Raw genomic sequence first — 23,806 nt, forward strand, 5'->3', positions numbered from 1 at the left:
ACAGATTTCGACGCATTGTCATCCAGCATTCTCGCGACCCACCGCAACCTGCCAACTTTCGCCAATCGAATACTGAGGAGCTTATTCTGCGAGGCGAGTGACGTGTTAGGGTAAAACTTAATTCGCAGCCATTCGCGTTTCGTTCGGTACTAACCGAATTAAATCGAATCACTTGAGAGATTTGAGACAAACCTTCCGTGGCATGCGACTAGATTCGCAAGCATCGAAGTAATTACTACCAGAAAGTTTAGTTATATTTGGTTTTTCACGTCACTCGCTTCGCCCAATTGGCTCCAAACGTTCAATAATGATCCAAAATGAAATAAAATTGATGGCTTTACCAATATTAGATTATACACTCTGTCATTTTATTGCTTTATATAAAATATAACATGTTAAAACTAATACGTTCCTTTAATTAATTTTAATAATAATTTTCTTTATTCGTTATCCGCGTTTCGTACTCCACGGAATCCCTTGTCGGCATAGATAAGACTCGTAAAATTGTGCAACTGCTTGACGCGAAGTTTGGCCCAGATCAGGAAATTATTCAACCCTAAAATCTGTGCCGCATTTAAAGCGGCTGCCTCTGGGTACAGTACCGTAGCGCATCCCAGCCCGGATGGCAGATTCAAGCTGGACCACACGTCCTGCCCGACGTTTTCCGGCTTCACCGGAGGACAGTTGATTACCGGATAGTTAGTATTGCCAGACAAGACCGGTCCCAGGCCGTTGGATCGACCGGCCACGGTGACGAAGACTAGATTATGGTAACGGCTCTCGTACCCGTTGACGATCTGCAGTGTTGTTTTGGTACCTTTGTGGGCAGATGTGACTCTCAACTCTACGTTCAAGCCCAGTTCCCGACAGTATCGAGCAATCTTTTCGCAGTGCTCCTTGTCCGAGGAACTTCCCATCAGCACTACCACCAAGTGATCATTGCTGGGGACCATTTTGTCTAGCTGTTCGCTGACCCACAGGAAGTTACGCTTGACGGTGTCAAGATCGGAAGCCGTTACGGAGGCCAAATTGCGGTATACCTGTTTATCGACCATAAGACGCTTATCGCCGGAGGGCCACAGTCGCCACGAGTCCGAATCGATGACGTCCGCCACCAGCAGCTGACCGTCTTCGTCGACACCGAACTCGATCTTCATGTCGATCAGTGCGCAATCGCGGGTAGCCCAGGCCCGCTCGAGGATCTCGAACACCAGAATCGTAGTCTGACGCATGATATCTACCTCATCTTGACCTGTGAAATGGAAAATAAAATCGATGAAAATATTTTGTCGTGGAATAATAAGTGGTCATCGTCTATCAGTAAATGATGTTTTTGTTTAGTAAAAGTAGAGTGCACTGATTGTTGACGTTTGACGTTGTTGCTATGGCAGTCGCAGTAACAAACTAGCTGATTGGTTGTCGATCGTTTAGAGGCCGGACCTTTTGCGGTGTAAACATGTTTGTCCAACAATCCACCCGAATGGGTCAAGTCGGTATCAGCCAACAGCGTGGGTTGTTTACTATTTTTCTCTTGCTACAGCCAAGGACTGATAAGGGCTAGAGAGATAGGTTCGACAGCCATGGAAACCATTTTAGTATTTGAGTGAGTCAGGTTATAGCGCATAGTTTGAACGAAAAAAAAGTCGTTTAGAAGCGGAAAAATTTGATGTTGTTGTTTATGCGATCAGTATATTGTTTTCGAAATTGATCCAACGAAGATTAACGTTTTCGCTGGGAATCAAAGCAAAGTTTTGCAGCATTTCGCAACCTGAAATTCTGCTGCTTTTTCAATTTTTTAGTTTCGAATTTTTTAGGCTTAAAACGCCTGCAAAGTTAAATTAAGGCCGCGCAAATTTCCTTTCTCTCTCTCTGATATGTGAATTTTGACAGATAAACAGGGTTGCTATGGTTTCAGTAATAAAAACATTTTGTGGCTTTCAGTAAAAATTCATGTCGTTGCTAGATTTTAGCAAAAAAAAACAATTTTGATGTGTTTAAAAAAAGGTGATTAGAAACTAAGACGCTGTAGTAGAAAGTCACACACTAACGGACCTTCAAATTGTCGTTTGAATTAATTGCTCAATACGTTACAGCCCTTACTAAAGCATGTCAAAGGTCTAGGAAAAGATAAGCTCTAAAACTTTAGGAAACTCACCGATCAGCACTCCATTGACCTTAAACTCGGCCGAAACGATCTGCTCCTCGCTCCACTGGGGGTCATCGTTGGCATCGTCCTTGTAGAAGGTTTCCTGCTTCGGTGGTGAAAAGCGGAAACTTTCTTTCACGCCGGGGTTCCGTTTCAGGTAGGACCCTGTGGCCACCCGGCGGGTTACCCACTCGATCGGTACCATTTCGCACTTGCGCGCCAGGAACGCATTATCCGAAACCATCTGCACGAAGGCCGTTTTGAGGCCGGCACGGTTCAGCAGCCCGAACACCTTCGCGTTGGTTTGGTTGGAGATTTTCGCTTTACCCTCCAGGTCGTGCGCACGCACTCCATTGTGCGCCGTAATGCGATCCTTGTTCAGCAGGATCGAGTGGCCCGGCTTGGAGGGAACGTCGTACACCTGCTTGGTTTTGCCTTCGATCAGCAGCTTTCCAAGCTTGATTCCACCGACTGTGGGAAGAATTGAGTTTATCAAACGGGCTCAAATATTAAAGCTGCCAAGAGTTTATACGACTTACCTTCAGTAATAGTAGCCATTTTATTTACTGTATTGTATACGTCTGGCTATAATCAAAGCTAATTGAAAGTAATATGCACACTGCTCGCGTGGTGAGAACTGATGGACGGCACTAATTCCAAAACAACTTTATAGCGACTTGACGACGAGGAACTGGTTCTTCTAATTTACACGGTTCTGTTCTGATGGCACACTAACGTAAGTGTTCACACTTCGTTGACTATTGAACTGGAGTCCTATTACGGTGGGGATTTTTATACGAACCTGTTGATGGTAGTTGTTTACACATTTATGCTGGCGTGTGAGAGAGCTATGCTGCCTACTATCAGCTATGCTGCCTGTGAGCCGCAGTTATGTGTGAGGTGGTGCTTATCAGTATTGCTTCTCAGTGGAGATAGCAAGCTAATGAGAGCGTTGTAAGTAATTTATTAAAAGTGTGCGTAAAACTGCTTGTATAAGTTCTATGTAGTCTGTAGAATTTTGTGTAGGTAAACTTTTGGTTTAACAACTATACGATTTTCTGGAGAACGCATGACTTTACTTTTATTAGGTAGGAGGAAAGGATTTAGCACGCTAGATCAGTACAAACAAATCTTGTTTATGCGTATTGTCTGGATAAGCAAATGATGTCATGTTGAGAATGACATTTGAACCATTTTTATTTTGCACGTCGTGCAAAGTAAAAAGTATTCAGATTAAAAACGGTCAAACGAACGAGGGTCCACGGTACTGAAACAAAGGTCATTACAATCTTCTACCGTTCCCTCCGTCGATCGTAAAAAAACTGCCGTAAAAAAATCGGGGTTCTTTCATAATTTATAGTGGCACTTAAATGATGTTAAATGGGACTGATTTAAATAAAATGGCACTATATTTAGATTTGGCATAAAGGAAGTGTGGGGAGGGGTCTCAGTTCACCATAGAAAAAACTCTTGTCTCCAAAAACACCCACATGCTAAATTTGGTTCCATTTGCTTGGTTAGTTCTCGAGTTATGAGGAAATTTGTGTTTCATTTGTATGGGAGCCCCCCTCTCTTAGTGGGGGAGGGGTCTTTAACCATCATAAGAACCTTCACTGGCCCCAAAAATCCCTACATGCAAATTTTCTCGCCGATCGGTTCAGTAGTTTTCGATTCTATAAGGAACATACCGACAGACAGACAGAAATCCGTTTTTATATTCCTCCTCAGTTTTTGCGACAAAATTGCTGGAGTAAATCTTACGCTTCAGGTTTGCCTCGAGAAATTCTCGATGGGACGCAGTTCCAGTTGGCGGACGCCAGATCCGGTTAGAACCCCGCGTCTTCGCCCTTATTTCTAGATGAACGACGCAACTTCCGGCAGGCACTTCACGGCCAGCCCGGAGCGAAAGAAGACCGGCTTTGACATCCTCTTCTCGCTGATTGTCAGCAACAGCAGCACCTTCTTGGGGAACTTGGAGTGTGAAATGAAATGAACCTCGGAGCTCACTTCCTTCGTGGGGGAAGTAAAATACGAAGTGTTCTTCCAGTCTCCAGTCCAGTCCAGTCCAGCTGCCACGAGTCTACGGCCTCTTCCTGGTTCTCTACTGACAATAGTTTTGGCTACTCTTTCGTCGGGCACCGCAGCCTGCCACATTGCACTACCTTCACTATATTAGCATACTTGTATACTTGGTATAGCTCGTGACTAATGCGTCTGCGCCACACTCCATTTTCCATTTTGCCACCAAGTATAGATCGCAGAATTTTACGCTTAAAACCCTAAGCACTCGCCGATCAGCTTCCTTTAGCGTCCATGATTCGTGTCCGTAAAGGGCCACCGGGAGGATTAGTGTGCTGAAGTGCGCCAGTTTTGTGTGAATTTGCAAACTACGAGACTTCAGCTGGCTACATAATCTGTAGAAAGCCCGATTCGCGACTACAACTCGTCGTTTCACTTCGCGGCTTACATCGTTGTCACATGTCACGAGTATAATATAAATTCCTCCACTACTTCATATCGGTCCCCATCTAACTCCACTTTAGCACCAACACCACTTGGGCTCCCACGTTCTCTACCAGCAACCATGTACTTCGTTTTGGTGGTGTTAATGATAAGTGCCAATCTCGCCGCTTCCCTTTTAAAAGGCCTGAAGGCCTCTTCCACTGCTCTATGCTTGATTCCGATGATATCGACGTCATCCGCAAAACCAAGAAGCATGTGAGATTTCTTCAACTTCAGATCCTCAACACGCAAATACGGTCATCTACGGGCCTCCATCGGATGACTCGTTGTTTTTGTCTTCCCAACACTACGAAACCTACTCCATGTTCTGCTTTTTTACCGCCACTGTAGTAGACGTGGTACTTGAAAGAAGTGCCTGCAATAGGGTCTACTGCACGGAATTCCCTTTCTCCGGAATTTGGCCACCGAACTTCCTGAATAGCAGCGATCTCCACTTCGAGTTGATGCAGCCGGTTTATGGAGAGTTCGGACATTCCAGGTACCAAGTTTCCAATCGTTATCCCTTAATCGTTTCCTTGTCCCTTGCCGTGTCCTATACCGATTGTTCCGTCCTGGATTTCTTTCTTCGTTGTTCGTTGAATTGAGATTTCGGTATACTACCTTACCGGGGTCGCGATACCTACATCTCGCTGATGGGTCTGCCATCTTAGGTATAGCTTGCGGGATACAGCATTTCATATTCAGCCGCCCGTTACGGGACAGACGCTGTGTGAGCCGCCCCTCACCTGGAGAACAGGCGCTCTAGTTCGCACCTCCTAGCTTAGCTGCTTCAGTAAGTACATGAAGCATTTCCGGGTAAGGCCATCGACCGTCATCATTTGACTTAGATCTGCGTGGAGGCGCCAGGTGGGAGCTGGAGAGAGCCAGAGCTATGTTTGACGCTCCTTCCAGGTAACTCTCTCCATTTAATACCCGCACACTTAGATTCAATAATTATCAAGACAAACACTGCCCTATGGGCATGTTCAAAAATGGTAGGAAAAACATGGGGCCTCAAACCAAAAATGCTTCAACGATTAGAATGCATGACCATAGCCGGAGCAATGAAAAGCACACCTTAGAAGGCTCTAGAAGCTATCCTCCACTTGCTACCTCTGAACCAACACGATCAGTTAGAGGCTAAGAAAAGCGCCCTAACACTTAAAGGATGGAAAACAATCCTCGACGGGGACAAAACCGGACACTTGATTATCCTGATACTGCTACCTGTTGGCTCAGTTGCGGGAATGAACAGTGATTGGATGGAAGCTAGAACCAATTACGACATCCCATACACGGTAAACGAACCATCACGTTCGGTTGGGATGAGGGGGGGCCTAGCGTCCGCATTCAAGTTCTATTCCAACGGGTCAAAGGTGGGAATTAAAACGGGTGCTGAAGTGTACGGACCCAGCACTGGAATATCTGTAGCAATGGGAGATTGGCCAACAGTTTTCCAGGCTGAGATAGCTGCTATAATAGAATGTACAAACGTCTGTCTCAAAAGAAAATATAGACATGCTAATATCTGCATTTTCTCTGATAGCCAAGCTGCACTAAAAGCGCTTAAAACTTTTAAGTGTTTCTTACAAATTATCTGGTATTGCATTCGTCTCTTACGGCAACTGAGCCAGGTAAACTCGGTAAACCTGTACTGAGTCCCTGGTCATTGCGGAATAGATGGAAATGAACTTGCAGACGAACTAGCCAGATGTAGTTCTAACTCTCCATTCACAGGTCCGGATCCATTCTGCGGTATCTCGGACTGTGTGATGAAGAGTGAGCTGAAACAATGGGAGACCGGAACGATTGTGGCCAATTGGATGGCCGTACAATCGCTCAAACAATCAAAAAACTTATAATGCCGAGTGTTAAGGTTATTCAAAAGTTGCTGAGTCTCAATAAGAGAGATCTCAGCACGATTACCGGTCTGGTGACAGGACATTGCCCGAGTATATATCATCTTCGGAATCTCGGTTTCGTGCAGGATGATATTTGTCGACTGTGTAATGCCGAGAGCAAAACCTCGGAACACAGAGGTGGGCACAATTCCGCTAATCCGCTAACAGCTAATTAGCTCAGCTAACATTTTGGTTAGCGAATAGCGTTTTCGCTAATTTTTATAACCGTTAGTGTTTTTGTTAGCTACCGCTAAATTTATGTACCGCTAAATAAACCACTAACTTTTTTTGGCAGAATGAAATTTTTTGAGAAATTTCGCACAGACTTAGATCGAAGGATTCCAAATTCCAAGGTTTTGTACGTATTTTACCAGCCGAGAGCCGGGGTGGCATTTGCCATATCAACAATTTCTCTCCATTGTACTTAGTCTTGGGCTACTCGTCGCCAATCCGTTACGCAAGTCGGTTTCAACTTGGTTAAGCCATCTAGCACGTTGAGCCCCTCTATTCATGATGCCGGTGGGATTCTTGAAGACAACGAATTTCACTGCACAGTCGTCAGGTATCCCTGTGACGAGCCCGGCCCACTGTAGTCTCCCAAATTTCGCCAGGTGTATGATGGGAATCTCCAAGTAGTGCCTGCCACTCGTGGTTCATATGCCTTCGCCACTCTCCGCTATCCGTTTGTACTCCGCCAAAAATAGTCCGCAACACCTTTCGTTCAAATACGGCAAGTGCACATAAGCAATCCAGAGAACATGTTATTTGGAAAGCTTTCACTAAAATTTTCACAACGATCTAAAACTCCAATGAAAATTCGGGAGAACTATGTCTTGCTACATGGAAATATTTTTTACCCTTTTTTAATGTGCTAATGTGGTAAGCGATAATGGTCTTTAAACATTTTTCGTGAATGCCTGCAATTTTTTTCACAGAACTAATTCGTATAATTTTTCTCAAACGTTTGCAATGATGATTTTCTTTTATTACCGAAATTAGCACTGATCAAAGTATTGCCAAATCTACAGTGCTAACAAATTTAGCGGTTAGCGTTAGCTTCCGCTAAATTTTTGGTTAACTTAGCGGTTAGCGGTTATCGAAGCTAACATTTTGATTTAGCGGATTAGCTGTTAGCGAAGCTAAAATTTCGGTTAGCGGTGCCCACCTCTGTCGGAACACTTACTCTGCAATTGTGGAGCACTAATAGGACGCAGACTGCAGTATCTCAAAAAGGGCCTACTAGAGCCTAGGGAGATCCGGTTTGCGTCGCCGATCAGGATTACAAGGTTTATAAACCAAGTCATCCCTGATTGGCACCTGTCTCGCTCCAGCTACCGGCCTACCACTTCCTCAATAAGCGATAGGTAAGCCTGAAGCGTACAGCAAAAGAAATAACGGGGCATACCACAATAGTTCAAAATAATGGACGCAGTGGTAAGAGTATCCAACAGAAGAGGAGAGAACTCTAACCGTATTGTTGATAGGCATCCACTACCTACGGTGGACGAGCTGTTTGCGTCACTAGCTGGGGGCAAGAAATTTACTAAAATCAATCTTGTTCAAGCGTACCTGCAACTGGAAGTAGCTACAGGAGACCGTGAAATACTTACGTTATTAACACATCGAGGGTTGCATCGTCCGAACCGGCTTATGCACGGTGTTGCGTCGGCTCCAGCCATCTGACAGCGACAAACGGAAATCATCTTACAAGGAATAGATGGAGTAAGTGTCTTTCTTGTGGATATAAAGATAACGAGTGAAACTGATGAGGTTCACTTACATCGATTAGAGGAAGTTCTTCGTCGATTGAATGAATGCGTTTTACGGGTCAACAAGGACAAATGCGATTTTTTTCCAGACAAGATTAAGTACTGTGGTTACCCGATCGATAAGGATAGCATCCACAAAATTCAGAAGAAGGTACGTACTATACAGGAGATGCCAATACCAACGATCAAGGCTAACATTACAGTGCGTCAATCGAAGGACGGCGATCGCGTGCATGTGCGAGATATTTTGCCCAATAAAAAGGGGAAATTGGGCAGGATCGTCGAGAAAATTGGAAAGTTGCAGTATTTAGTGCAGTTGGATGATGGGCGACTCTGGGAGCGTCATGTTGATTACTTTGCTGGGGTAGGCACAGATCTAAAGGACGATTCGGTGGACACTCCCAGGGAGGAGTTCATTGAACGTGGCGAGTAGAGAGTCGCTCTACTGCTGAGGTTGTTGAATCTACGTCGGAGCCTACACTTCTACGAAGATCGACTCGGGTAATCAAGGTCCCTTAGAAGTTAAATCTGTAATTTTTGCATAACTAGCATTCCTTTAAGAGAGGGAGAGTTGTTATACCATACCTTATTGTTATACCATATACCTTACTTACTCTTATACTATACCTTACTTACATATATACATTGCTAATAGTTTGAGCGGCGGAAATGCCTCCACCTTATGCAATATACATACTTTATACCATCTTGTCATCCGTGAAAGGTAGACACGCGGTTTGTAATCGTTCAATCAGTGATCAATAAATTAAAATGTTTCGTTCTTTAAAACGTATTTAGTTGTTGTAAATACTTTCTTTCGGCGCGTTACAAAACTTTCGTATTGCCGTAATTGGTTTCGCTCAAACGAGAAATATTGTCCTATCGTCAAGCTTCAAGCAGAACCTGAAGCAGGTCCTAGCTAGCCCAAGAAGTGTTGAATTTTGGTCTGTATTTTAAATTAATTGAACCTTAAGAGGATAAAAATTCGATTCCTTTCATAGAAAATTTAATTAATTTACGCACATTTGTGTCAGACCACGTTCGGTACTCAGATCCGGACACAATACTACCCTCCCGGCTGTACTTTTGAACCGCTTACGCTTAGCGCGCGTTGTATATTGCGTCAGCCACTTTAGAAGCCCATGTCCAAATTGCACTATTACTGGCGTACAAGCGAAGCGTCGGCATAGCACAGCTACACACAGAAACCGGCATCATCGTATTCCTATCCTAAAGTGGTTGTGCGAATTCCGGGCTGTATGCCAAAAACACGTGCTGCTTTAAATCCGCTAGATTTGACGCGTGTTAAATACGGTTTCAATTCCAAAGTAGTTTCAACAGTGAAGTAGCCTACTACAATCGTGCCAGATCAGTCGGTTATTTCACTTTCAAGGCCTACTGTGTGAGATTTGAAGTTTGATTTAGTTGCCTGCCACAAATCGCATACATACATCCATTTGCAATGATAGTTTATGTCGTAATCGCAATTACCGGTAATTCGTGGTGGCATAGAGAGCCATGTTAGGCGCCTTAGTGAGTCGCTCGAGTGAGTAAAGCAAGAGCAGTTTTCGCCTCGTGTAAATCGGTGCAAGTTGATAGGGGAGTGTGCTGTGAGCTGTGACCTGTGATCCCGGCAACGATCAGTATTTTTCCGATCCAAACAGCAGAGAGCTTCCCGCCGATTGGAAACGGAATTTTGCTGATCGAATAAGGCTGATAACGCGTCGATAAGAGGCCATCATAGCGTACAGGCAGGCGCTCAGGGCGGAGGGATAGGTAGCTAGCTACAGCTTTGACCCAACCGAACAAGTGAGTATGAGTACAGATTACCCTATACTGCGTGTGTGAGTAAGAAAATTAAGCCGGTTATGCTCTCCGATCTTTCTAATTCACAATACAGGGTTGCTAGTTTTGTTGGGCTTTGCAAGTGAGGAAATCTACATGTTTGATCTGTATATCTTAAATCAGCTATTTTTTACGAACGATAACAGAGATAGAAACAGATGATAGAAAAAATTTAATACAATCCAATAATTAATAAAAATGCTATTGATGCCCATGGATAACCCCTGCAACACTGTAAGCGAGCCAACCAGTGCGGCAGGGATTGGTGAGTTAGTGAGCGTGTGTGAGAGAGAACGAGGATCATCTAGGTAGGGCTCGTCCGTCCGTCCGTTCATAGTTCGCCGCTCCGGTGGGAGAGGATCTGAAATAAGGCTATTGATATGATCACACGTACCAAGCCGCTTCTTTCTGCACTGTACAGAATGGCATGCACGTACGGGCTTAAATATGAAATGAGAAATTTTCATAAATCAGTTATTGTCAATGTGATCGCGGCCCAGTAAGGTTCTATGGGCACCAAACGAACTTAGCTTGATCGTTTTAACATTAATTTTTGCTGCCCGTTCTACAGTTTCTCTATCTTCGAGTGTGAAGTGTGAAAAGGAAAAAGTTGTTTATTTTTTTTGTGGTGATTGTGATCAAGTGACCGATCGCTGGCCAGTTCAAGGAAGACCTGAATTCGGACCCACAGGTAAATTGCAAGTGTCTGTGCCAAAGTGGGTGTTGTGCTTTAAGGCTTTTGCGTGTGATCATAATAGCGTTAGGTAAGCGTCGAGTACGATGCGAATGCGTGGAATGTAGGGTTTCGTTAAAATTTTCGATTTTGAAACGTGATTCGACTGCAGCTGGATGGACTTTGTCAGCAGTCTGTCGGCCTTCAGTTTGCGCCGCTGCTAGGAGAAAAAAATTATCGACCTGTGAATTTGTTGGGTTTGGTTGTAAGTTGAATCGTTCTGAGCAACTCTAATGAGTAAGAGGACGAACATGTAAGACTGTACTTGCTGGTGCATAGAAATGAAGTTACCGTTGATTGATTATCTGTTTTAGTGCAGTTCTGTATACCGTAAAACAGGGTACAATTGAAAATGGAATAACTTTGAACTTTCTTAACTCCTTCAGATCAATCTAAAATAAATAAATTTATTTTTTAAATAATTTCTGAAGATCGATGTTATTAGTATAGTAAGTTTTAACTGGAAAATTCAAATAAGATTGATATTCTCAAACATCACTAATTTAAAAAATTTACAATTATCGAAAAACAGCTATTTTTGCGGTAATTCATGAAATTATCTTTTATTCATAAATGTCTAATCAGCCGAAAAAAAAATTTTTTCGAAGAAACAACCTACTCGATCTACACATTGTTAGTTGATCTGTCGGTTCGTGGTTGGTCGAGCAAAAATAAATACGTTTAAATGATTGTGAATCCCTCAGATTTGCACAAGATTGTATAGCATTCAGAAGAAAGTTCAACGTTTTCCTAGGTGCTATTTATAAGTTCTTTTTCGATGGCACAAATCAGATAAAGTAAAGTATAGCCATGTGAGGCTGGAGCCTCAAGTCTGTTTACGTATGAGTCCATTCTTATCGAACATCGTTTACTTGTCAAAGAGAAAGCGAAATTTTCCACAGTCCAAACCATGGTTGATGCTTTTGCTCTGCGTTTGAAAGTGCTTTTTCTTGACAGTTGTTAAAGCTTTTGTTGCACAGCATCTCATTCCTGGGAGTTTGGTTTCCAACCGACTGCGTATAGGACTTGTAGTGAACTTTCATTCCACACACACACACGCCCACCTGTTACAATGCGAAAACATCAGGAAAAGGACGCATGATCTTCTTTCGTTTTCTTTGATGTTGAAGATCCAGGCTACTATGTTTTATATCCGTCAATCCATTTTACGTATTCGCTATAAGCGTGAAACAGTGCTGCTACCTGGATGCAAGAGACAGCCAGTATCTTGCACAGATTTTCACCAACATTCCAAATTAGCATTTCTTTGAGTGCACAAGTGATAGATTTGTGCTTACATAGAGAATTATTAACAGACTTCAAGCTGTGCTTCCAGACTTCAACACTACTCTATACTAGTAATCAAGTTTACCTATGAACTCGTTGGAATTACCTCCAATTTGGTAGAAACTATAGGGCTAATCCCAGATCTCTGTCACGACAGCTGTCAGCCGAAGCCGCCTCCGATAGTGGTTGTAATAGAAGTAGACAACAAATTTTGAAACAAAATTTAAACGGGACAACGCGTGTATTTAATGCTGCGCAGTGTGACGAATGCACCGTGTTGTTTCCCCTCTTTTGTTTATCGTAAAAAATAAGACTATCGAAAGTCAGACCTTTTCAGATCTTACGTTGCCGATAACACAAAAAAACGAACATCTTTCACTATCTACATCCTACATGCAACAAATTTTCTGAAGCATAAAACCCTATGATTGCGTAGTTCTTACAGCTGCTGTCAAATTTGACATAAAATCGAGCCAGCAAGCCTGGCTCAAACGGCTTCTAGAAAAATGTATGATAATGACGTTCGTGCCAGGGATGTGGGTAACCCGGGTACAACCGACACTGTGGGTAAAACCGATACCCCTCAATTTTTTCGAGTTATAAGCTGTTTTTTGCAAATCGTCTCATGCATTCTATTTGCACTTGTTATTGCTTACGTTTTGAGTCATTTTAACACCGCCAAAGTTCCGTAGCTGTCAAAATAAACAGGAAAACAAGACCGGTAAGCAGTGAAGAAACAGTCCTTGTAAAATTTCGTAAGTGGAATTCAAGTATTTTAGTAACAAAAATTTGTAAAATTCGATGCTTTTTGCATCCTTGATTTATCAGCGATTATTCTTAAGTCTACTTTGTAGAAATACAGGTCATGCATCAAACAGACTTTGTGGAATGAAGGATTTAGAGTTAGACTAAGATTCTGTAAGGTTTGCTGGACAATAATTGACGCACAAATATAAAACTTCTGTGAAAATTGTTAGGGTTTCCGTTTTATCCACAGTCCCTACTTAGAATCCGCCCAAAAGTGAACGCTGAGAAAAGTTTTTATATAGTTTCTGTGTGTCCCTCCCACAGATTTTTGCAATGTGCCCAATAAATTGAGGTATAATTTTCATGTGTACTTCTGGAGAGATTTTTTTATCCCGGTTTTTACGCGGTTTTTACGTGGCGAACACTATAAATTGTTTTCGTAATATGCGAACAATCTTTTTGACAACTCTGCATCCATCAAATCTAGCACTCTTCTCCTGTACATCAGTGTTGCTCTTTCTTTTGTTTACGCAAATGAAAGAGAGCAATAGTTTTGTTTACATTTCGCACATTTTTGCTCTCCTTCAATGAATTATCATATTAAGCATTTATTCTTCCCATAGAAAATTATATTAATTAGTTATTAAAGAGGAAAATTGTGAAATTTTTGTCTAAAAATATTTATATGTTGTTTGAAGACGTCATCCGAACGAATGCTTTACGGTGATCGTTATAACTCAAGAACCGATTGGGTAACTGAAATCAAAAATTGAAATACATTTGGTTAGAATAATAACATTTCCAGACCCTAATGTTGTTCTTCTAAGGGTTCTCAACTTTGAGTCGTAGTCGTTTAACAAAGTACTTTCTATTTCAGATTTTATAGGCTTTTTCCGCTTATTTTAATACTAATTTTGTTACAAACTCGACGCAATAAGACACAACTCTTGTAAAAATATGTTTTTCAAACTTGGTACGGAAACTAATCTGCGCAAAAATAATTTTGTGTTTTTAGTAAAGATTTGAGAAAGTGTTTTATAGCGTTTGAGCTTCATTAACAAGACGTAGCCCAAGCAAAACGAAAAAAAGAGGGTCGAAAAAATAAAATACCCCGTCTTTTTTCCAAACAAAAGTCGACTGATGGTGTTTTTCCATTAAAGTTAACTTATCATTGTAGCGAGAATTACTCAATACACTAGAATCATTTCCATTCATTTTACGTAGACTTTTTTACGTCCGAAATTTGAATTAACGTCCTGTTTTTTAGGACCAAATTTGAATTACCGTCCTCTTTTTTGGGGTCAAATTTGAATTAACGTCCTCTTTTTTTACGACCGATTTTTTTACGTCACCCCAATAGTGGACGTGTATAGCTCATATTTTTCACTTAGAAAAATATTAAGGATAAACCTGTGGCACTCTCAAATATTTGTACTGTTTCAAGAGATCGTCATAAAATGAATGGGGCATGATCACAAAACATTTTCCTATCGGGACGGAAAAAACAAACTGCGCTTCCCTGAGGCAAAATTTTGCGTTAGATCCCTTCCCCCCCATAGACAACAACAAGTTTGTTGTTGCTAACGCTGTTGTTGTTTTGTTGGTTTCGTGTGATAGTGTTTTCCTAAAAATAGTGCTGCACTATCAACGTAACAACGCCCAGCGTTGCATTGGCGACGTTGCTATGGCGTTTGTTTTCCCCACCATGTTTGTGTTTTTGTTTTTAAGTTGGCGTCTGTAGGAAGACTATTTGTGCTAGTAGGCTAGTACATTCTATTATGCCGTGTTGATGATGTTTTGCATCGATTTATTACTCTATTTTCATTCATATGCTGCAAACATTTAGTGTGCTATTCAATGTCTGGATTAGCTTCCTGATTTGGAAGTGGCTAAATAATAGTTTTCCTCATTGTGAGGTTTCAGGTGTCTTCCTAATATCTCGTTTAAGCTTGAGTTTTGAACATTACTATTTTTCAAAGGGTACGAAGATCTCTCCACAAATATCCTGTGACTATTTTTTATAACTTCACACACATTTTAAAGCCACTTCAATTTTCATCATTTCTTGGATGGATTTGACGAATAATCCAAAGGTTCTTGTGCTGATTTGACTCAAACACATTTACCTTCCGATTCGTGCATTTGAATTTCACTAAAAAGCGATTAATATCAGCAAAAAAAGCCTTGGGCTTAAACGTCTTTCTAAGACTTGACCCTTCTTTATCGACAGACTTCACAGCAGGCTATTGGAGTACAGGACAGTTACGGGGCTAGTGCAACAATCCTGACTCTATCTAGTTGCACCGTCTAGTCGAGATTCGAACATTCGACGACTGGACTGACTTGTTAGACCAGCATCGTACCTCGAAACCAACTAAGCGGTGATTATTCTAATCGTTTAATTGAAATTACGCAACTGACTTTATTTCTTAATTTCGTCGAAATGTTTTGAAACTCGTCCAATCAAAATTTTGCATCGTCCAAACCAAAAATCACGACAATGTTTACGAAATTAGTGCGCATGTATTTGTATAGAATGGCACGACAAATGTCTGGTGGTCATGCAAGTTTTTCCGGCTGCAGAATAACGACAATGTGCTGCGTGAGTTATTTTCATTTTATTAATGACGGAAATTGAAACGATTAGTCGACATTTTTTCTTCGTCGCACGAAACAAGGTAGGGAATTTGGCTGCTTGGAATGGAATTCTTTGATAAAAAAATGCAGATCTCGGCTCACTTTTATTGATCGCATAAAAGCCAGCAAACTAAAATATTAGGCAATAACTAATCTTACATTGTGTATCATAAAAACCCTGCATTTTTTAAAAGTTGTATTGGATAGAACGAGAATAGGCAATTACGACGAAGCAACAAGAGACCCAATATTGCTTTGGCAAGTGTAAATGTTTAATGTGATTATTGACTAAGCGAAAGTGGGACTCGAACCCACAACTCCCAATCATTGATATGATTCAACTGATCAATGGTGTAATGTTGCCTCTTGTTCGCATAATGATCGCCCACATATTTTTGACTAACTGGTCTCCACAAATTTCATTGATCACCTCAATTTTCCGGATGTCGAACTAGGATTTAGTAACCGAATTGGTGTGAATACTAGCATTGTCTTGTTGGAACACAATTTTTTGCGTTGGTATTTCGCTTAGACCAAAGTATAGCTGCTCAGAACTTCAATATAATCTGACGAGCTCATCTTGCAAGATGTGAACTACACCTAGACGCACAATAACCTAATTCAAACAATTAGGGAAATTTCCATAATACAAATGAGAGCTGGTGGAAGCAAGCAAGGAAGGCGATTCGGTCGAGAATTCAGACCAAAAGGTTCATAAACCTTGATATTAACATGGTGTTCAAAAGATCTGTCCGAATTTAACGAAATCTCGGAAGACTGACTGACCCATCTTTATAAGTAATTTTGAGTAGTGCAAATTCAGCGGTGCTTAAAAGGAAAAGCCTTGGACTCGGTGAGAAGCCGATCCGGAAGACCTCACCAGATCGTTGTTGAGCAAAATGAACCAAATCCCGCAACCGGGATACGATCAGCTAGAGACTGGAGATCCTTGTTGACCAGCATAGCACCTTCAATCACCTTAGGAATCCCGTACTTTTACATGAACCGGTAGAAAAGCAACCTAACTCGTTGCGCCTAATTAGGGCAGTTTATAAAAATCCTCTGGCACTGGTGGCAGCAGCATGCGAAGTTTCTTACAGCATTGCGGAACTCAATGGTTCCCGACAGAAGCGTTGAATTCTTTTGCATTCAATTCCTATTTCTGATCGTATCATCTAGTCATGTAACCTCTGATGATTTACAGTGGCCACTTGTAAACCTAATTCCGGTTAATACTTCTAAAATCATTCATGCTTTCAATGACATTGAGGGTTTATCCTATACTCTGTTGGACGAATCTATTGCAAGACGACCTGGTGCTGATGGGAAATTTGAGCCGGCCAGAAAGGCATTGGGTTAAAATGACACCGCAACAGTCTTAATGATCGGCTTTTGTGCAGCGGAGCCGGTTACTCTGAGGTGGATTTTTTCCACATTCATGGCAAATTCCTTATCTAGGAGCTCTGGGCTTCAAAGAACAGGAAATCAAGATACTTACTGAAATTAGTGTAGACGTTTGATCTGTTCCGCATACCGCGATGCTACTCCCGTGCATCGACGAAACGCTCACATCTGTAACTTCCACTTTTCGTCGACGCAAGCGCGTGTGTGGTGCAGAGCTGGCACTTGTAGTAGCTAAAGGCAAGGTTGTGCCGCTGAAGACACATTCAATAACTCGACTCGAGCTCAGAACAATAGCTTGCGGAAACTAGAACTTCACATCTTTAAGTTAGTCAACGCTATTGCTTGAGCTATCCAAGTACAATACTCGCTCGAGCGCGCTCTACTGATCTTCGGCCTTCCTCTTGCGTTGAATTCCTTTGCTATACGCTTCAAGGTTACCTATCACTTATTGAGCAAGTGATAGGCTGGTAGCTGGAGTGAGACAAGTGTCAATCAGGGATAACTTGATTTATAAACCTGATACACTGATCGGCGACGCCAACCAGGTCTCCCTAGGCTCTAAAAGCTATCCCCAGCCTGTCCATCTCTTTTAATCTTGGGGCATAATGGACCTAGACCAGGTCCGGCCAAAAGACCACATCTTGCTTCGTGTGATACTTCTTGATGACAGTGAAAACTTCTTCCAGGCACTTCGTACTGTATATTTTCTCATTCACCACCACATTTCACCTTCCGCATCCACTTTTGCATAAGAATATTCATTTCTGTCATCAGGTACTTCTTTACCATTTGGCCGATTGCTTCAACCTCACGGCTTAAGGTGCGATACCATGAGGGGGGCCTTTTTTCAGAAGAGATCGTCTATATCCAACGGATAGGAAGTGCCTCACGATGTCTAACTTTTTCGCTCCGGGAGGAACTGGTAGTACGAATAAAGCAAGGAGCGTAGTGTGGTTTGACTGTTTTCGCCAAGGTTAGTCAAGAGAGGTTTTCTGATGTTCAAATTTGTTTTTCACCCCCGCTGGTTACCCTTGACGATCACCGAAATTTTCAATGCGAAAACTGTTGAATGTATAAACAACGTCGATGGTTGCTAACCAATCGTTCCGCGCACTTCTGTTCTACAAACTGTGAAAACTAGATCACCTATTTTAACTCACCTTGGTTTTCGCCATGGCTGCTGCAAATCAATTCTGTCAATCTGTCAATTTGTTTACTGTACGCAACAGGGTTGCTACGTTTGGCGATGGTGGGTAATCGTATGAAAAATCGCTCAAATTAATCCATTTTTAATGCATTCGTTAGCACTAGCTCATGAATTGTCCTGACCTGTCCGAAGTCTTGGTTGCGAAGTGTATCGAATAGGCAGGCAGAGAAGGTCAAATTCTGTCGGAATGTAGCGCCTAGACTGCTTTATTGCCTTCAAAATTGCGAGCAGAGAAGTGCGCTGGACCTTTTCGTAGATTTCACTAGAAGCCCATGAATCAATTGGGGCTACTCAAATTGAAACAAATACAACACCAATTGAACGTATCTTTTAATCAAAAAGACGGTTTGTAGTGGTAAAACAAACTTTAAAAACCCAAGGATTTTATCGTGTTCCCCTGGCGTTTCGCCGTGTTAAGCTTAGTGATTTCAAAACGTTTTTGTTGGTACATGGGAGTTTTTTTTGTATGCCAGAAGGGTACTGGGTTCAAAAATGCCACTTCGACAGTCACGAAGATTGTCTTTTGTAGCTGGCCCCGATTGCTGTACACAGTTTACGGATTGCTCATACCCATTGATGGAGTTGAGCTGAGTTGTAAGACTGTGCCCCAATTAGGTATTACATGGTTAATAAAACCAACTACCTTCTTGGGATGAAGTTTCCATACTGAGTATGGAGTTAATAGATAGCTTCCGAAGAAGCTGAACCTGGCCTGGAACCTGGAATACGCAAGAGCTCCACAGGAGCAGAGCAAGTGCGCTGAACTTTCTAGTTCTAAATTGCAAAAGCAGCAAATGTCGGTTAAGACCTTGCCAATTCTCTTTAAATAGTAAAGAGTAGGACAATGTCCGGCGAGGAGTCCCGTGATTTGCGCGATTCCGCAGTGTCCAGGCACCCAGAATAATGAAACTTTGTTCTGGCGGGAGAGCTTCCTCAAGGTTGTGCTACATGGGAGCTAGATTTGTGGCTTTTTTTCATTTTAGATCGATTACTACTGGGGCTGGTCTGCAAGATCTTTCAAACTGTTTCGCTACAAACTGGTAGATTCAGTGTAGTCTTGATTTTCGAGGGGGAGATGGCGAAATTTGACGCCAGTTTCACAATGGATCATTTAACGCTCACTGATACCTTCTATTTTGTTCTTATTTTCGTTCGATCGTATCATAGTTGTCCTCATCATTCAAATAGTTTCATACCACTTCATTCGATCTACAGAGTTTGTTCGATTTTCCGAATTGTTTGCCTTCTTACTCAATCATTCCTCTTTCCTTCTTGTTCCAATCACTTTGTTTTCATATTTTTAAGCTGTCTGATGATTGAATAAATTTTTGAAACTTAACCGTAGAAAAATGGTATTTGGTACAAACTGACACCTAAGCTATTTTTACAACCCAATAAAAAATCCCTCCTACTTTTCGTCCTATTTAATAGGGCGCTTCGGGCGAGTCGTACTAATCAGCCTATTATTGCAAACACCCTCATGGGAGTTTAACAGGGGAATCTTCCTATTCGTGGGATATCGGTAATCGGTTGGCTGAAACCGACTGAATTAGCTAATTAGTAGGGTGATAATTAGATCTAACCGACGGAACCAGATAAAACAGGTTGATCAAACGGAAGATAATATTTATCAATGCAGTGTCGAAATAGGTACGATAATTGGTGCATGAAATTGAGTAGCTCTCAAAACCGGACTAAATTGCACGACAAATCAGATGGTTGGGGTTTTTCAATTGAATGAACTGAGGATCTCCTGTACTAAGAATAAAGATGCATTTATTCAAAGTTTCGGAACGTTCTCCAATAATTTACCTGTGTGTTAGGCCGCTTCTCGAACCAGATACGGGACCTTGCATTGGCTGACGGCTTCAGCCCTATAACCTCCTTAGCCTGTTTCCTCCATGTAGTGAATAACAAACTCCACTTGTAAATACATTTGCTCGCGGTCTGGAAGTTGTTAATCAGGAAGCTGAAGTCGTGGCTCTCGATCGCTGAAATTTTCCGCTCGCATAATCACCAAGCACTTATACTTAACTTATTGCAATTTCACTGCCATAGAATTCTTATTGCATTTCACTGTCATGAAATTCTTAACCCTTTCGGCTTCTTTTGATACGACAATTTTAAAAAGGCCCTTACTCCTCGTTGCCACGGTTACCTTTCACAACAACACAAAAAAGCGGTGTCGCAGTGGCAAACTCGCGGTCGAAATTGGTTTGACGTATAATTTTGTAGTGCACTAAAATTACAAAATCATTTATTTAAAAACATTCAGACTGCAGTGGGAACTTTTGATCGTCTTAAGTTTATTTTCTTGAGTGCTCCGTTGAACAAAAATGCATGAAAGATAAACACAGTAGAATCAATGTTTATTCAGCGGACATCTTTGTATTTTGTGAGCCCAGAAGCAGAAGAGAAGAAAAAAGGATATAATGTTTAGTGATTTCAGTTGCAAAATCTTCCTATTTCTAGCGGGTTAGTTACCTTATATTTAATTTTTTCTGGTTCAATGGGACAGTTGGTGTTAATTGCAATTGATTTTTTAAATTAACATTGGCAGCATTTTCACTTCGTAATCTGATTTGATTTTCATTTTCCATGTTAAATAATGCGATCGATGCCCTCGATCACCCGTTGCGTATCTGCCACATGTTTCTGACGTCAAAGTGGCTATTTCAGTCCCAATCATATCAAAGAAAGAGTTTGACCCGGATGTCAATTCGTGACTAGTTGTCTAGAAAAATAAAATATATATAAAAAAACAGGGGTTTGCCTCTTTGCAATCCAGCTGCAGGTCGAAATCCAACTGATAACTATAGCCAAACCGAATTGTCTGAAACAAGCGGTTCCTAACCGCCTCAAACCGGACATTGGTTCGATGCTCGCATTTTTCGCAAATTCCTGAATGATGATTTGGGAGCAGCAAATTACAATCACAGTAGCCACAGCGCGTCATTTCGTGCAATCAAAACCGGTTGCCCGAATCGTTCGGTTATCATTTAGGTTATGTATTGAATACACTTTGTCTAGAGCGGTTGAAAGTAACGCGTGATTATGGTCGCATAATCAAACCGCAAAAAAAACGAATCTAAACAGAAAGTGTTCTTGTAACAATTTCCTAGCCTGCTTCGCAGGGTCATCCATCTTGTTTACCACTTTGGAAGACTGTTTACTAATGTGTCACTAGCCGGTTGCCATGGCATCGGCAGTTGATAGTAGGGTCTCCCTGGGCGAATTACGGCACGATACGTTCGACTGACAAAAGGTCAATCTACTCCTCGTTTCATTTCTCCTATAGTTTTCCCAGTTCTGCTTGATCGTATTCAGAGAATTGTACTGTACTGATGCACTCCCGTTGCTGGATTGAATCAGCCGACAATCAATCGCACGTTGTTGATGTTTACCGCTTGTTGTACGATTCCATTACTGACGTAGGATTTGTTTTTGTTTCTTCCTTCTCAACAGCAGAGCCGATCATGGATCCGCCGCTATCGACAGAGGAGTCGTCGTCGTCGTCATCAGCGCAAACCGATCAGCCGTCTTCAGTGGAGCTGTTTAGCAGCACAGCATTTGCCACACCACGATTGAGGCCGACTGAAGATGACGGGAAGTATGTCCTGAAAGGAAAGCGCTTGGGACGGGGTGAAGTTCAGACTGGACTTACGCACGAATGTGGTGTATTTGGGGCCATAGCGACAGGCGATTGGCCGACACAGATCGACATATCGCAAGTAATCTGTTTGGGTTTGGTGGCCCTGCAGCATCGAGGTCAGGAATCGGCTGGTATTGTGACCAGCGAAGGCAACTGCGCCAAGAATTTCAACGTCCACAAGGGAATGGGAATGATCAACAATATCTTCACGGATGATTCAATGAAAAAGTTGAAGGGTAATTTGGGAATTGGTCACACGAGGTACTCAACGTCGGCAGCGTCCGAGGAAGTCAACTGCCAGCCGTTCGTAGTCCATACGGCCCACGGGGCACTGGCTGTGGCACACAATGGCGAGCTCGTCAATTGCGAGAGCTTGCGAAGGGATGTCCTGTCGCGAGGTGTCGGCCTCTCCACGCACTCGGACTCCGAGCTGATCACACAGGCCTTGTGCCTGAATCCCCCGAAGGGGGAGGACGACGGTCCAGATTGGCCCGCTCGTATCAGACACCTGATGCAGCTGGCTCCGCTTTCCTACTCGCTGGTTATTATGTTGAAGGATAAGATCTACGGAGTAAGAGATCCCTACGGGAATAGGCCGCTGTGCATCGGGAAGATTGTCCCGCTGACCGTGGGAGCGTACAGAACTGGTAAGTTATTCTGTTTTTCGACGAGTTTTTAGGTTTTAATTGTTTTTTTTTGCTTTCAACAGAGAAAGTAGAGAAGCTACCAGCCGAAGGCTGGGTCATATCGAGTGAGAGCTGCGGCTTCCTTTCCATTGGAGCTCGCTACGTTCGGGAAGTGCTACCAGGTGAGATCGTCGAGTTGACTCGGCACGGAATTAAAACCATCGACGTGGTGGAGTGTCCGGAAAATCGCAAGCACGCCTTCTGCATTTTCGAGTACGTTTACTTCGCCCGATCGGATTCGATATTCGAGGGTCAGATGGTCTATTCGGTGCGGCTGCAGTGCGGCCGCCAGCTGGCACGGGAAGCTTTCGTCGATGCTGACATCGTTAGCTCGGTTCCCGAATCGGGAACGGCCGCTGCCCACGGTTACGCCAGAGAGGTAAATTAACCGTCTATTGTTTCACTTGAAAAAGTCATTATTAACTTATTGAATTCTTTTCAGACGGGTCTCCATTTTGCGGAGGTACTTTGCAAGAACCGCTACGTGGGCCGTACCTTCATCCAACCGTCGACGCGTCTGCGTCAGCTGGGGGTGGCGAAGAAGTTCGGTGCCCTGTCGGAGAACGTTCACGGCAAGCGGTTGGTGCTGATCGATGATTCGATCGTGCGCGGTAACACCATCGGACCGATCATCAAGTTGCTGCGCGACGCTGGTGCCGTTGAAGTGCACATCCGTATCGCCAGTCCTCCGCTGCAGTATCCGTGCTACATGGGAATCAACATTCCGACGCGGGAGGAGCTGATCGCCAACAAGCTTAATCCGGAGGATCTGGCTAAGTACGTCGGTGCGGACAGTTTGGCCTATTTGAGCGTAGAGGGACTACAGAAAGCGGTCCAGCTGAACATGGACAAGAGCAATTCGCAAAGTATGGGACACTGTACGGCTTGTTTGACCGGGGATTATCCGGGCGGATTGCCGGAAGACTTGGAGTGGTGAGACGAGCTATGATTGAGTTATAATTCGATTCGATGATGATTTTAAAAGTATGAGGCCGAAGAAATAAACTATTAAAAAACTGATTTTTTAAATGGGACTTCTTATTTGCATAGTTTCACTTTAAATGAAAAAGAAAAGAGCTTGTTTTGTTTGTGATGAAGTATTTACTTAATAATACTAAAACATAATACTTATTTCAATGTCTAATTATCTTCACTAGTTAGATTCTAAGGTTGAAATTTCTATTTGTTACATTCATATACATGATAGAACTATATACTGACACTGGTTACTTTGCGAAGAGTACGGTTGTGAATAACAAATACATACAATATTGGTTGATTGTTTGTGAA

At 42.5% G+C, this 23,806-nt stretch overlaps 2 protein-coding genes across 3 annotated transcripts; one reads left to right on the forward strand and one right to left on the reverse strand.

Annotated features, from left to right (window-relative positions):
- Window positions 1-352: 352 nt before the first annotated feature.
- On the reverse strand, window positions 353-2,926 carry LOC128738832 (bifunctional phosphoribosylaminoimidazole carboxylase/phosphoribosylaminoimidazole succinocarboxamide synthetase). Its single transcript, XM_053834252.1, has 3 exons — window positions 2,686-2,926; window positions 2,156-2,617; window positions 353-1,252 (listed from the first exon to the last, which is right to left on the reverse strand). The coding sequence occupies exons 1-3, from the start codon at window positions 2,702-2,704 to the stop codon at window positions 441-443; spliced, it is 1,293 nt and encodes a 430-aa protein (XP_053690227.1). The 5' UTR covers window positions 2,705-2,926; the 3' UTR covers window positions 353-440.
- Window positions 2,927-10,668: 7,742 nt separating this feature from the next.
- LOC128739486 (amidophosphoribosyltransferase-like) lies at window positions 10,669-23,544 on the forward strand. 2 transcript variants are annotated; one of them, XM_053834981.1, is made up of 4 exons: window positions 10,669-10,854; window positions 21,644-22,477; window positions 22,540-22,895; window positions 22,959-23,544. In XM_053834981.1, exons 2-4 carry the CDS (start codon window positions 21,655-21,657, stop codon window positions 23,451-23,453), a joined length of 1,674 nt encoding a protein of 557 aa, XP_053690956.1. In that variant the 5' UTR covers window positions 10,669-10,854; window positions 21,644-21,654; the 3' UTR covers window positions 23,454-23,544. The 2 variants fall into 2 exon arrangements, with proteins under 2 accessions (XP_053690956.1, XP_053690960.1); XM_053834985.1 differs by having other exon boundaries at window positions 21,647-22,477.
- Window positions 23,545-23,806: the final 262 nt, after the last annotated feature.

Source organism: Sabethes cyaneus, chromosome 1 (genome assembly GCF_943734655.1).
Source record: "Sabethes cyaneus chromosome 1, idSabCyanKW18_F2, whole genome shotgun sequence".
In the NCBI taxonomy this organism is placed as follows: Eukaryota; Metazoa; Arthropoda; class Insecta; order Diptera; family Culicidae; genus Sabethes; species Sabethes cyaneus.